Source organism: Panthera pardus, unplaced genomic scaffold (assembly GCF_024362965.1).
Source record: "Panthera pardus isolate Hobbes unplaced genomic scaffold, ASM2436296v1 HiC_scaffold_20, whole genome shotgun sequence".
Lineage (NCBI taxonomy): Eukaryota > Metazoa > Chordata > Mammalia > Carnivora > Felidae > Panthera > Panthera pardus.
Window position 1 is genome coordinate 57619976 of NW_026526766.1, and position 15888 is coordinate 57635863.

The following is a 15888-nucleotide window of genomic DNA, read 5'->3' on the forward strand; positions in this document are numbered from 1 at the left end:
ACTGTGATCAATAATAAACCTAATATCACCAAAATAAATACCAATGGTAATGTAACATTCTACCTTATGTTGTAGATCAATTAGATTTTTAAAATCTTATTCCATATCTACTACTTGGGATGCTGTCAATCTATACAGGAGTTTTAACAAAGTACCATTAGAAGTCACAAAATACATTACAGGTAGTTACATTATTGTAGTCACACAATATAGATTTATAAGTAGCATTTCTACTGAATGTAACAAGTAATAATAAAAATATTTATGGCTTTCAGTTATCAAGCACCTATTAAGCAGCAACACTGTGATGGACGCTTTACAGCACAATCTCCGTTCTCCACAGTAACATGCAACGTAGGGTTTCATTCCATTGTATAACTGAGGAACCTGAAGATGCAACTTCTCCAAGCCATATAAAAACTAAATGGCACAACTGATATTTGAAGCTAGGTCCACATGAGGCCAAGAGCCAAGCTCTCCGCACACCTTGTTGCAATTAAGAATATCATAAGAAAATGCTTTCATCTTACCCATAATCATCTATCAGGTGAGAGCCAAGTACCACCACATCAAGTTCAAAGAACTCAGGTTCCATTTTAATGCCAAACATGATCGGGGCAAGTTTCGAATAATCAGCACGGTTGCAAGTCGCAACACAAACCCGAAGCTTTCGGTTATTCCCATTCTTCTCCATGACTTGCTTCTTTTGCTTTGAGAGATTCTTAAAATAGAGTTCCTAAAGTTGCAAAAACAAATTATTTATAACCAGAATGATAGGTCCTAGATATAAACACAGCATTCTGAAGTTCTAATAAGCCTTTAACCAACATTTAACACAGTGCTTCTTAACCTTTTTTCCACCCCCACTCCTGTGTGACACACCCACTGGTACACCCAGAGCTAAGAAATTCCAGCTGACTAATTCCACCTCTTTCTGTGACACTCAAGATAACACACCAGAATGCAATTAAGAAACAGTGATATAAATCAACTCCTCTTTAAAGGGCAAGCAACCATCAGCTCTTAATTAGTTAGAAACTACTTTCAATGTCTCACAACTGATCCCAACATACCGGTCTACTACAAAACTGTGACTGAGAATAACTGATCTAGTTCAACTCTCTCTTTTACAAAAAGGGAAACACAGGTCTTGAAAGAGGAAATTAACTCAAGGTTCAAGATCACATTTTATAAGGGATAAGATCTATTCACCCTCACACTAAATACCCACTATATACAAAGCACTGTGATTAGTGCTGAGGAAGAGAACAGTAAAATAAAAACCCCTACCTTCAAAGCCTCATTAGCACCTACAGCCAGTGCCTACAAACTGGACAACTCCAAATGCCTACGAGAGATCTCTTGTCTTATACACAAACACCTTAAAGTCAGTAGCCCAACCCAAACTTACTTTTTTCCCCCCTCATTTCTGTTCCTCCTTCCTTGTTATGTAAGTCAGTTATGAACTTCCATTCATCCAAATGCTCTGACATCCTTGTCTTCTCTGTTCCTTACTTTGTACCTCCCAAGCCCTGTCAATTCCGCCTCCCAAACAGCTTTCAAATCTAGCTCCTCCTCTTCCTCCCCACCAGGACATCTCCTAGCCCAACCTCTCATTTTAGGTTTGAACTACTGTGAAGAGCTGCCACAGGAATTTGCCTGTTGCCAGTCTTTGCCTGCCTCGCACAGGCTTTCAGAGTGATCGGTCCAAAGTTTGTAAATCTGATTACCATGATCGACAGAATACATAACCTATGGATGAAGTACGAATTGCTGATCTGGGCCTAGCCCATCTTTCCAACCACTTCTCCTCGACCTACAATTACCTGTACTCGGTGCCAAAGCCATACCAAAGTGCCTGCGGTTCAACCAGTGAGTCTTCAAATCTCTGTGCCTTTCTAGATAGAAGTACCTCTACCTAAAACTTCCTTTTCCCCTTGCCTGGCCTCCTCCCCATTCTTCAAAACCCAGTCTCAGGGTTGCCTCTTACTGAAAACCCTGACATAAACTTTGGTCCCTCTCCACCTCACCCCTTTTAGTTGCTATCTTCCTCTGAGCAGTATGGCCTTACCATACACATATATACTTTTGTTCAACTCCTCTGCCCTCCTGCCATCTACACCTTTCATTCAAAAGTAAAAATTGGTGGCAAGGGATAAGAGATGTTTTATGGAGCATTTTAAACTTCTCTATATCAATGTAAAATTCCACCTCATGGATGCAATGCTTTTGCTTCAGGAAGTGTGTCAATACTTAGAACTTGCAATCAGTAATACAGAGAAGCTTGAGTAAAGACGCCAGTAAAAGGGGAGCTGCCTTTTAGACCAGGATACTCTAAAACCCGCTGGAAATCTCATCAGTGGCCATCTCACCTCTGTATTGGGCTAGAACTTCTGTGAGCACACAAACTGCCCCATCATTAGGCCCATTCTGAACTTCACAATCTCTGGTAAAAGCTAATGGCACCCAACAGAAATCATTTATAAAATAATGAAATAAGCATCTGTCAAGACAGTTGTATTCATAAGCTCTAAGCACTACCAATATCGTTAAAGGCAAAAATATTTTTCCAAAAATGGTTATTTTAAATGTTCTTGTGCATTATCCCTCTTTCACTGATGATTAAATTTGAGTTGAATAACTTGTTGGTGATATTCAACTTGCTGGGTGAGGCAAAGCAAATCTTTCATGGTTGGTTAATTTGTTTTCATTTTAGAAGAACTCTATCTTGCAATACTAAAATACTTAGTATTTACCAAGTCAAAGGTTATTCTAACAAAACTGAGAGTAAGCTAGCTAAATAAACCAACAATGAAAAAGGCAAAAATGTTATTAAGGCCAAAGCTTTAAGGAAAGGAAGTTAAATCTTAAAAATATGGTAAAATGGCTTAAGGGGAGAAGTTTTATATATATACATATATATGTATATATATAATTTTAACTTATTTTTTGATTAGGTAATACATTTGCATGGTTTAAAACTGAGAAATCACAAGAGGCTACATAGCAAAAATTCTTCTCATCTGTGTTCCCCAGCCATGTAGTTCTTCTCACTGGATGCTATGAGTTACTATATTCTTATCTATACTTCTATAAGTAAACTATATGCATATATAAATACAGATGTATTTGCTTACAAATACATACAGCACATATTATGCAACTGGTAACATTCTACAAACTGATATTCATACCTTGCTTTTTAAAATGCTTTTAATTTGGGGGCATCTGGGTGGCTCAGTCGGTTGAGCATCCGACTTCAGCTCAGGTCATGATCTCACGGTCCGTGAGTTTGAGCCCCACATCAGGCTCTGTGCTGACAGCTCAGAGCCTGGAGCCTGTTTCAGATTAGTCTCCCTCTCTCTCTGCCCCTCCCCTGCTCATGCTCTGTTTCTCTCTGTCTCAAAAATAAATAAAAACATTTTTTTTAATTTAAAAAATAAAATGCTTTTAATTTTGTTTCTGAATTGAATGGGAAAATTGGAAAACTTAAAAGGCACTGGAAATATTAAACCTAAAGGTGCAAAGTTTTGAAAATTGCACCATCAACTCTTCAAATATATGAAGGGTATGAGAACCCCAAAAGTAAAAATAATCAATGTCACAAACATTTATGTGCAGAGAACTATGAAGAGAGCTGAGGCAGACACAGAGCTGAGAAAGACCTAGTCTCTGATTTTTAGAAACTTAAATCTAATACCTGACACCAGGCCACATAATAGATCTTAACTAGTTCACTTTCCCAAATAGGAGCACCAGAAACAAAATGAATTTTTTTTCAGCCCAGTATACATTATCATTTATTCTGCATAAGAGGTCATACCCAAAGATACATTTTTATACTGAGAACTGTGACCAGAGTCCCCGTAACCAATATAGAATGAGTAAATGTGGCAAAATGGACTTAAACTATACCAGCATGATTTAAGTTGCATGAAGTGCAATGTAAAGGAAACAAGATAAAACTCATTTCTTTACACTCTGGAATGCCAGACAGCAATTAAAAAGAATGGACTATGTCTATATTTGTCCACACTTATGAATCTCAGCAACAGAACATTAGAGGAAAACAACAAATTCTAAAATCTTAGATACAATAAGGTACCATTTTTTTGTAAATGTCTTAATGTATAATGTACTGTTTAAATGTATAAAACATCATATGTTGTTTATTTCTCTACAGTAAAGTTACACACCAACTCAGGAAAGTAGTTACTATCTCTGGAGAGGGAGAGAAGGGAAAGAAAAATGGGGCTTAAAAGGCTTAGGTAACATTTATTTTTTTTAATCATACCATAGGCAGAGATGTGAAACAAACACGGTAACATATTAATATGTGTTAAATCTTGGTGACTGGTAGAGGGTGTCATATTGTCTTCTGTCCTTTTCAGCATACTTGAAATTGTCACTATCAAAACAAGAAATCTTTAAGAATCTTTTAAATAGACACTGTGAAGTAGTTATGTTGTCCACATTTCCCTCAAGCCTAAAGCTCAGAAAGTCAGGAGGGGCTGGATATTTACACCCATTTCACCTATTAATTCCAGAATTGTAACTAAAATATAGCTAAATTCCAGAGAAGTATGCTTTCATCTCGAATTCACTGGCAGTCTCTGAGAAACCCAATTCTTAAAGCCCACTTCCTGCATTCTTTCAAGAGTGACCATTTTACATACTAACAAAAGGTGATCAACATGATCAACACTTCCCAGAAAAATATTCCTCTGGACCTCAACTGAAATGTTGGAAAAAGACTCACCAGCACTTGGCTCAAGTAGTCACTGAGCAGAAGAAACAGTAACAGTAAGCATCTGCTAAGTACTTCTGAGGTGCTAAGCACTAACTATATTTAGAGCTTTACATTAACCATCTCATCCTGAGAGCCCTCTCACCAATCCCATTTTACAGACGGGGACACCGAGGTACAGACAAAATAATTTACCTGCCCCAAAGTACAGTTTGTTGCCAGAACTAAAAATCAGACCCAGCACGCAGGATATTACACATCCATTGTTTGCCTAGTGTCTGTTCCTTAACATCCACGGGCCTTCGTGGCAGGTCTTGCCAGGCTCCATAGCAATTAAGAGAACATGACATACCACTCTTCCCTCGGTGCAGCGGGGATGCGACTTACAATTAAGACGGAAGGAGCTATGTAAAAGCGGCCTGAAATTTCTGAAGCCTATTCCCGAGCTGTAGTTTGGTTTGGCCTCTTCCAGAGCTTCTCTAGCTGGGTTAGCCAATTATCTAGACTGCTACACGGCACTCCTCTCTTTCCGAGGAGCCCAGAATACTTGTTCGTGCTCTAACAATTTTACAGGTGTGCTCAAGATTGGAGAGGAAAATAAACGCGCGTCAAACTACTAAGGAAGCCCAGACTCAGAATGGCAGGGTTGGGGGCAGACCTTCAAAATCATCTTTTAATCCAACCCTTAACACCCCAGGGCAACTTGTCTGTCAGGGAGCTCTCCACCCTCTTTTGCACACCCCCGTAACAGAACCCTCACTATCTCCCAGGAAAGCCCCTTTCCTTACAGGGCAGCGCTGCCCGGGGGATGGAATCATGCCAGGCCTCCGGCTACCCGCCCGGGGCCCGCAATGAAGCGGTCTGCTCCGCGGGCCACAAGACGGAGCCCGTAACAGGAATACGGAGGGGCCCTGGCACGTAGGCCTGCGAAGACCGGACGAGGCCGGGGTCTGTGCGGGCCTGGGGACGCGGAGAGGTAACGGGCGGCCGCCGGACTGCGGGGGCCAAGAGGCGGGGGCCGGAGGAAGAGGCCGTGGGGGTCCGAAGGATGCTCTCCCCGGCCCGTCTCCCGAGTCCCGGCCGACGCGGGGCTCTCACCACACGCTGGCGCGCCGCTCCCTCGCACGCCGCCGCCGCCCCGCCTCGCGGGCAGAGCCGAACGCAGCACCAGCAAGCGGGCCGGCCCAAGACCGCCCCCGCGCCTTCCTCACGTCGGCCGAGCGCGCGGACGACTCGGGTCTAGATCCCAGCCACGCACGCCCCTGCACGCCCACCCCGAGCGCCGAATCGGCGAACGCGCCCTTACGTAACCTGAGAGCGACCCTGTGATTGGCTGCGCCCGCCCGTGCCCCACCCCCTGGCCAAACGGTCTTTGGAGGGGGCCGGTGCGGGGGCGCCGAGTGCCTTCCGTTGTCGTGGCGGTCGGGGTCTTGCTGGTCTCGCTCTGTTCCCGCCCCGACGCCTTCTCTTGTGCCGCCACGCACGCTCGGGAGCCCCGGTCCTCACCCAGGGTAGTGGTTTTGGCCTTGCACCCAGGGGGAATTAGGCCTTGTATTCCCTCCGGCATTTTATAGGCTATCACCAAAACAATTCTGCCGTGCAGCTGGTCAGCCACAGAGCCATCTCTTGAGTTAAACCCTTGTCGCTCCAGGACCGTGTCTCCTAGAAGGCTCTGATGGAGGGTTGATGATGACCCAAACAAGCCACACACCGGCTGATCCTTATAAGACGCTCAGCCTAGGCCTCCTCTTTAGGAAACTTCCCACCAGCCCTGCCCCAGGGACGTCCGGCGGGGAACTTGGCAGCAGCAGAAAAGGTGTCAGGGAAAAGGCTCCCACAGCTCCTAATAAAGACTTTTTAGTGATCTTTTCAAATTGCTAAGGCACCAGTGACAAACGTTGAATGAGTTGGTGTTACAAAACAGTAAAACATTTTTTTTACAATCCTTAAGTAATTTACCACAGGTAAAACTATTTAAATAATCTAACAACCCATCCAGAGTTGTTGCTATAAAGCAAATTTCAGGGGCACCTGAGTGGCTCAGCTGGCTAAGTGTTGGACCTCAGGTCATGATTTCACAGCTCCTGAGCTCAAGCCCCAGCTAGGGCTCTGTGCTGACAGCTTAGAGCCTGGAGCCTGCTTCAGATTCTGTCTCAATCTTTCTCTGCCCCTCCCCTGCTCATTCACTATCTCTTCAAATATAAATAAACACTTAAAAATTTTTTTCAAATCCAATCAAACTTTTGCACATCGTGTATTTCAATTCATGATGAAGTTCTAGGGGTGCCTGGGTGGCTCAGTTGGTTAAGCGTCCAATTTCAGCTCAGGTCATGATGTGACAGTTTGGGAGATAGGGCCCCACATTGGGGCTCTGTGCTGACAGCTCAGAGCCTGGAGCTTGCTTTGGATTCTATGTCTCCCTCTCTGTCTGCCCCTCCCCTGCTTGTGCTCTCTCTCTCTCTCTCTCAAAAATAAATAAACATTAATAATGAAGCTCTAATTTGCAGAGTACTCAATGTACTATCAGTTACCCTGCAACTAGCTTGGAGCTACTGGAAGGTCATATCAGACACAAAAGGAGAGATCTTAAGGGGATTTGTGTAAGGAAGTGCCATCAGATTTCTTTTTAAAATATCACTTGGGCTACTATGGGGAGAATGGATTAGCATTTAAAGAATAGTGGCAGTGTAAAAAAAAAAAAATTACTGAAAAGATGCGTAAAAAACTGGTAACACCGATAGGCTGCAAGGGGATGGACTTTTCCAGTGAATACCTATTTATAATATCTTTTGTATTTTGCAATATATGTACATATTTCATATTAAAGAGAATACAATTAATTGTAAAAAAAAAATAATGGTGGCAGTGAAACTCAACCGAAGCGGATGGCTATGAGGTTGAGTTTGGAAGTAGAACTGAAAATTCGGGATTGGCTATGAGGGAATGACAGAAAAGGAAGGAAAAGAAACAAGGGTGACTTCCAGGTATCTGGCATTAGTAATTGGTTGATGGGTGCCATTTACCAAGATGAGAGAAAAGCCGAGGCAGGAACCAGGTTTGGGGAGTTAAAAGGGAAGCTTTAATTTGGTATATGTTTGAGATGCCTATGAAGTAGCCAGATGAAGCTACTAAGTGAGCAGTAAGATACATGATTCTGGACACGGATTCACCAGAGGGTGTCTTAGTTTCCTATTGCTGCTATAACAAATCACATCAAACTTAATGACTAAAAACAAATATATTATCTTGACAGTTCTGGAAGTTAGGAGTCTGAAATGGGTTTCACCCAGCTAAAATCAAAGTAGCAATGTTGGTATCATCATAGGAAAAAAATTATAACTATGTTTGGGGATGGATGTTAGCTAGACATTGTGGTGATCACTTCACAGTATATACATATACCAAATGTTTATGGTGTACCCTTGAAACTAATGTAATATATATATAAAGTATAATATATATGTCAATTTTTTTTAAAGGTATCAGTGGGGGGTACCTGGTGGCTCAGTCAGTTAAGCAGCTGACTCTTGGTTTTGGCTCAGGTCATGATCTCATAGTTTTGTGAGTTTGAGCCCCACATCAGGCTCTGTGCTGACGGCACAGAACCTGCTTGGGATTTTCTCTCTGTGTGTCTGCGCCCCCACTCTAGCCCCCAGCTCATGCTGTCTCTGTCTCTCTCAAAAATAAAATAATTAGGAAAAAACAAAAACTTTCAGTAGGTCTACCTTCCCTAGGGAGCAAGTAACAACGTTTCCTGGCCTTTTCCAGCTTCTACAGGCTGAATTCCTTGATTTGTGGCCCTCTGACCTCTGCTTTCCTTGTCACATCTCCTTGGATTCTCCTCCTCTTTCACTTAAAAAGACTCTTGTGATTACATTGTTCCCACTTAAATAGTCCAGGATAATCTTCCCATCTCAAAATCCTTAATCACATCTGCAAAATCTCTTTTGCTGTATTGGGAAACATTCACAAATTCTAGGGATCATGGCTAGATGATCATGGCTGTCTTTGGGAAACTACTATGTTGCCTACCACAAGTGCTATTGAAACTCCCAGGAGATGTTCAAGATGGGCATATTGCTTTTAAAGTTACATGCCAGGGGCACCTGGCTGGCTCAGCTGGTGGAGCATGTGACTCTTGATCTCGGCTTTGTGAGTTCACCCCATGTTGGGTGTAAAGATTACTTAAAAATAAAACATTTAAAAATAAATAAATGAAGTTACATGCCATAGCAGCAAATATCCAGAAAAGAACACTAATTTTTTTCTTTTGAAAGTTACAAAAAATTATTTTTAAAAAACAATGTAAATGTTCAGTTTTTAAAAATCTGGGTGCTTATTACATGGGTGTGTTTAGTTTATTAGAACTCAAACTGTACACTTAAGATATCTGCACTTTTTTCTATGTATAAATACAATATAATTTTTAAATGTTTATTTATTTTGAGAGAGAGAGAGCAGGGGAGGGGCAGAGAGAGAAGGAGGCGGAGAATTCCAAGCAGGCTCCGCACTGTCAGCACAGAGCCCCATGCGGGGCTTGAATGCACAAACCTTGAATGCACAAACCGTGAGATCTTGACCTGAGCTGAAATCAAGAGTCAATGCTTAACTGACTGAGCTACGAGGTACCCCCAAGTACAATGTTTTTTTTAAAATACTTAATGCAGGGGCACCTGGGTGGCTCAGTTGGTTAAGTGTCCGACTTCGGCTCAGGTCATGATCTCGTGGTTCATGAGTTCAAGCCCCACCTCAGGCTCTGCACTTACAGTCAAGAGCCTGGAGCCTGCTTCAGAGTCTGTGTCTCCCTCTCTCTCTGCCCCTACCCTACTCGAAATCTGTATGTGTGTGTGTGTGTGTGTGTGTGTGTGTGTGTGTGTATCTCAAAAATAAATAAACATTAAAAAAAAGATGATAGCTAGGAAAAAATGTAACTAGAAATATAAATACATTTTGTAAAGAGAATACAATTTTGAGAATTTGTGCCTTATTAAGCCACTTGTAGATTTTATGTTTGTTTGACCAATATTGAGAACTGTATATTTCCATATACAGTCTAGTAGTTCTGTGTTCATGGAATCATTTCACCTTGAAGTGAAAATGAAATGAATGAAATGGCCCTCTTTTTAGAATTTTCCCCTATATTCTCTTAAGATGTAGTTGTAGCAAGGAGCTGTAGGAGCATTTCCCTCTGGCTTTTTGAGATCACATTTCTATAGGTAATATTATAATTCTGGATCTCTGTTACTTTGCTATTTAACAGAGTGAATTAACATATCAAAAATCTTCCCAAGTCATTACATTCTGTATGCTTGGTTTGGCTTCCTTTGGCTTTAATCTGAGGGCTCTACAAGCTATAAAAAAGCACTTTTATGGCTTTATAATATAATAAAATCATATTTTTCTATAGATTACTCCATAAACAGAATAACTTCAAGCATTTATGGCATAATTAGGTTATCAGAGAATCCTAAATCTTTTTTCCTTTGAGATAAAGGGAGTGAGTGACCTCGAGCGGGGTAGGGACAGAGGGAGGGAGAGAGAGAGAGAGAGAGAGAGAGGGAGGGAGAGAATCTTAAGCAGGCTCCACACCCAGCATGGATCCTGATAGTGGGGCTGGATCCCACAACCCTGGGATCATGACCCGAGCCCAAGTCAAGAGTCAGAGATGTTTAACCAACTGAGCCACCCAGGCACCACGAGTATCCTTAATATTAAAAGATTATCTAACCCACCCTTTACACTGAAGGAGGAAACCTCTCAAAATCACCCCCGACAGACTTTGGGAACATTTCTTCTAATAGGGACTTATTTTCCTCTTTTATTTGGTGGTTTAATTAAAAAAGTACTCTGCTTCTCTATAAATTCTGCCCATGTATTAGTACTCTACTATTCTAAAGACTTTATTTACATTCCCTCAGTACTCCTAACAACAAAAATGTAGATTTCATCGCCCCCATTTTATAGATAGGGGGAAACCACAAAAGGGAAAGTTGCCTATGGTCACACAGTTGTTACACAGAAGAACCCAGGCCTTGATCCCACATGTTTAGCCACTACCCTATATTTTCTCTTTATACTAAACACAGTCCTTCTTATGATAGAAACCTATCTCCAGGTTGAACTTGATCATCAATCTTTGGGTATCCTGTTCTGCTAGTTAAGAATTACATAACTCTTGGGGTGCCTGGGTGGCTCAGTCGGTGAAGCATCTGACTCTTGATTTCAGTTCAGGTCATGATCTCACGGTTCGTGAGTTTGAGCCCTGCATAGGGCTCTGCGCTGACAGTGTGGAACCTGCTTGGTATTCTCTATCAGTCCCTCTCTCTCTGCCCCTCCCATGTTCTCCCTTTCTCTCTCTCTCTTAAATAAATAAACTTAAAAAAAAAGAATTCACATAACTCTTCTATTATCCAGCCACATCTCTCTGAATTGCATACATAAATGTCTTAAGAGACTTTTAAAGATATCTCCTTTAAAATCAAGATATACAATGTCTATGACAGTCTTCTGCCATTCAAGTTTTATAAAGCCTTCAAAAAAGAAAATGAGATTGGTTTGGCCCTTTTTTAAAAAAAAATCAACTTGTTATTGAAATATAACAAGGAAACTTGCACATAATAAGTATGTGTTGAATTCTGAATTTTCATAAAGTGAGTATACCTGGATAACTACCACTAAAATAAAGAAATAAAACATTGCCAGTGTCTATGGGCTGTGTACCCAAGGACTGCCTGTCCATGGCCTATGAAAAGACCTAGCACCAAGGCTATGCTTACTAATAGACACTAGGGTACTGATTAAGCATGCTATACTAGCTCTTGGAAGCATTTAGACTGTGGAATACTGGGAGGATTGGCCAGTTGGTAGTGGATTGGGAAATGAGGCACAAATCATAGTCACAGCAGATATGTTATAAAAGGTAGGACAGGTGGGCCATAGGGAGAGAATCCAGTCCCTGACTTGCCTTGGATCCTGAACAACTTCAATCCATGTGTGTCCTTAAAATAAATCCTCTTTTTCTTAAGGTGCCCTGTTTCCTTGCAATCAGAAGATACTCACATCAAAAATGTAAACCGGGAAGAATCCCCAACCCCATCATTTCAATTCCCAACTCTGACCATTTGGTAGTGGCTGCTGAGAAAACTGCGTGGAAAATGGGAAAGACTGTGTTCAATGGAAAAGAGTCTTCTGGTACCTGTTATGCTGTTTTGGGGTAGGATGGGAGGAAGGCAGGGACGGTGCCACATACTTGCCATTCCTGCCCTTAGCCAGTGTCATGAAGAAATCAAGACATGGAAAAAATTGAGCAACTAATCACCGTATTATGCTGGATATTTCCCCTTTAATAAATATCCTTTCGTTAACTGTTCCCCTCACCCTACTCTGTATCTCAGGCACAACACTTTTAATTGCCAGAATCTCTTGAGGATATAAAAAAGATAAAACACATCTGACAAACCAGATATCACTGCGTAAGATTGTTTATAGCCTAACCAAGTCATATAGGCACCTTCACAGAACAGAGAGGATTTCTCTTACTGCTCTGATGAGGCTACACTACATAGGGGGAAAAACAATTCTTTTCCCTTTAGGAAAAGCACATAAGGATTAAGGTTACATTGACTGAAAATAATTCAGTAACGTCCTAAACTGTATGCCAACTTCAGGTTTGCAAGAGCATGAGCTGGAAAGATATGCTTACAAAGGTACTGATGAAGGTATTCATAACAAGAAGAGAGGCCTTTTGAAATTCATATTTCAGGACCATTTAATCACTATTCATATCCCCAATGGCTAATCAGTGTATTATGTCAGCCAATCAGCTTTTTAGAGCACCTGTGGTTGTGAGCCATCCCTGGGCCAGTTTTCCCAATTATAGAAGAAAAGTACAAACAAATGCAATGACCATGTGTTTGCTTTTGTGAACTGTTGCCCTTTTTGGGGATCTTTAAGTCTATCTTTATTTTTTTTAATACTTATTTTTGAGAGAGGGAGAGTAGAGACAGAGTGCACGAGGAGGGGAGGGGCAGAGAGAGAGGGGATAGAGGATCCGAAGCGGGGTTCTGCGCTGATAGCAGAGAGCCTGGTTTGGGGCTCAAACTCACAAACTGTGAGATCATGACCTGAGCCAAAGTCGGATGCTCAACCGACTGAGCCACTCAGGTGCCCTAAATGTATCTTTCTTTATGAGCGATGAAAGGATCATATTTCAAACCAGCAAATAATTTTCTTATTTGTCTGCTCAGGGAATGTGGTAAGCCAGCGACAGCTCAGCCATCCCTGACCAATCGGAGTTCACAAAGTTTAATTTGCACAGCTATTCCAGAAGAACTGGAAAAGTGTTAAAAACTAGTTTGTCTTTAACTTTGGCTCTGTTATAAAAAGTTAGGTCAACAAAATTATGTTCTAAAATACCTGCTTATTAAAGAGTTCTGAGAGAAGGATATTCTTTTGGACCTAAAAGGAGCTGGCTAAAATCAACAGCACTCAATACCAGCAACAAGCCTTTGGGGAAACTTCATGATTTCTCAGCATAGGCTGAGGAACCAGCCAAGATACTGGTCCAAACCCCCTGGAGCTGAGGAATAGCCCCTACCTGGTAGTGAGCCTACAGCTAAGGATGAAGGTGGGTCCCACGTGGACATTCCGTTGGACTGAAGTGGGCTTCTTCATACTTGTGTGAATGCTTGCGACACATCCAAGTACACATCATTAACGTCTATAAATCCTAAGCATGAACATAAAGCCTCAACCTTTCCCTTCTCATGACTTTCATGCCCCTATCCTGGAAGGAATCCAATCCAACCTTTCATATCATTCTGTGTTTCTTCCCTGCCCTACTTCCTGTCTCCAAATGTGGGTGTTTCCTAAGGGTTACACCTCTGCCCCCTGTCCTCTACATACTCCATCCTTCAGTTTTATTCACTTTCAAGTCTTCCATTTTGACTTCTGTGTAGATAATTCCGTGGATGCACACTCTAGCCTGACCTTTCTTCCTAGTTCTAGGCCCATGTCCCAATTGCCTGCTAGATATTTCCTTACCTCAAACTCAATATATAAAATTTGGTTCATTATTTTTCCTCTTGACTTCCCCATGTCTTTTAATGGTACCAACTTGCCACTTGCATTCAGACTCAAAAGCACAGTGTCATTGTAATCTTCTCTCTGACTTTTAACATCCAGTGTCTCAACTTCTTCAAAATGGTTTTGGATTTGTTTTTTAAAGTTTATTTATTTATCTTGAGAGAGAGAGAGAGAGAGAGAGAGACAGCAAGCATGGGTGTTTGTGTGTGCGGGGTGGGGGGGAAGGCAGAGGAAGAGAGAGAGAGAGAGAGAGAGAGAGAGAGAGAGAGAATCTCAAACAGGTTCCATGCTGTCTGCGTAGAGCCCACATGGGGCTCAATCTTACAAACTGTGAGATCATGACCTGAACCAAGATCAAGAGTCAGATGCTTAACCAACTGAGACACCCAGGCACCCCCCTTTTTTTTTTTGCAGCTACTCTTTCCTTCCTATTCCTAATATCACTATCTTAGTTCATCCTGTTATTTCCTTAATTCTTTTTTCTTTTTTGAGAGAGAGAGAGCAGGGGAAGGGCCAAGAGAGAGAGGGAGAGAGAGAATCCCAAGCAGGCTTCACGCCCAGCACAGAGCCCAGCATGGGGCCCGATCCCATGATCTGTGAGATCACGACCTGAGCAGAAATTAAGAGTCTGATGCTTAACTGACTGAGCCACCTAGGTGCCCTTATTTCCTTAATTCCAAATTGCCTACATTTTTAGGATGTTTCATACCTAAAAGCAAGATTTATCTTATAATCAATGTGTGCATTTCATGTAGAATTATTTTTATTACAAACTCTGTTATGTCAATAGTGTCTTGGAATTAGGAAAACATGGCATCTTAGACCTAAATTACTGTGCCTCTACCTGCTCACCCAGCCTGTGTTCCCTTGCTTTTGTAATCTGTCCTGCACATTACCGCCTGGTCAATCCCCCCTTAAAGGACTGCTTTCATGAAGTCATTTCTTTGCTTAAGAAAAACTTCAGTGGCTCCCCATTCCCTGCTAGGCAAGGTGTGCCTAGGACATCAACTTTGGCTTTGAAGGTCCCCCAGAATCACACCCTGACCTCTTCCTGCAACCCACATTTTGTCCTACCCAAATCCTTTTGTCCTGAACAGATCCTTCTCTGCCTCACTTTGTGTCATTGCCCACAATGAGAAGGCCATCATCCCTCCTGCTACTTACATGCCTACTCATGCTTCAGGTCCTATCTCTGTTTTAAAACCTAATCGCGGGGCGCCTGGGTGGCTCAGTTGGTTAGGCATCCGACTTCGGCCCAGGTCATGATCTCGCAGTTCGTGGGTTCGAGCCCCGCGTCGGGCTCTGTGCTGACTGCTTGGAGCCTGGAGCCTGTTTCGGATTCTGTGTCTCCCTCTCTCTCTGCCCCTCCCCTGCTCATGCTCACACGCTGTCTCTGTCAAAAATAAATAAACTTAAAAAAAAAAACAAATTTAAAAAAAATAAAATAAATAAAATAAAATAAAACCTAATCGGAACACCCTATCCCAAAATAATCTCTTCTTCTTCTAAATGCCTGTAGCATTTGTCTTGATTACTCATTTCACACTTAATTACCTGGTATCTTTGATTGTATATATTTATGACTGTAAAATAATGGATCTGATTGATCTTTTATAAGGAACCTAAGAAAATCGGTCACTTTAGTTACTCACTCTCTATGTCCTATTTTTCTCATCAGATCAGAAATTCCTTGAAGTTTGTTCTGTTGGGTATGTTTGTCTCCCTGATAGTTCCTTGAACCATGACTTATGTAAGAAATGCAATCTGGGGGGTGCCCGGGTGAGCTTCCGACTTCAGCTCAGGTCATGATCTCATGGTTCGTGAGTTCAAGCCCCGCATCGGGCTCTGTGCTTATAGCTCGGAGCCTGGAGCCTGCTTCAGATTCTGAGTCTCCCTCTCTCTGCCCCTCCCCACCTTACGCTATTTCTCTCTCTCTCTCTCAAAAATACATAAACGTTAAAAAAAAAACCTTTTAAAAGAAATACAATCTGGGGCGCCTGGGTGGCTCAGTCAGTTAGGTGTCCAACTCTTGATTTAGGCTCAGGTCATGATCTCAC

At 42.0% G+C, this 15888-nt stretch overlaps 1 protein-coding gene across 6 annotated transcripts in view; it reads right to left on the bottom strand.

The window, feature by feature from the left end:
* The window catches only part of GNE (glucosamine (UDP-N-acetyl)-2-epimerase/N-acetylmannosamine kinase), a 38369-nt gene extending 32352 nt beyond the window's left edge, over positions 1-6017 (bottom strand). Inside the window, exons 1-3 of one of the 6 annotated variants that reach the window (XM_053908094.1) lie at positions 5846-5937; positions 3195-3397; positions 531-736 (exon numbers count right to left, since the gene is read on the bottom strand). In XM_053908094.1, coding sequence (XP_053764069.1) covers positions 531-694 — 164 coding nt within the window. In that variant the 5' untranslated portion in view covers positions 695-736; positions 3195-3397; positions 5846-5937. The other 5 variants (XM_019454502.2, XM_019454498.2, XM_019454500.2 and 2 more) reach the window with 5 other exon arrangements.
* Positions 6018-15888: the final 9871 nt, after the last annotated feature.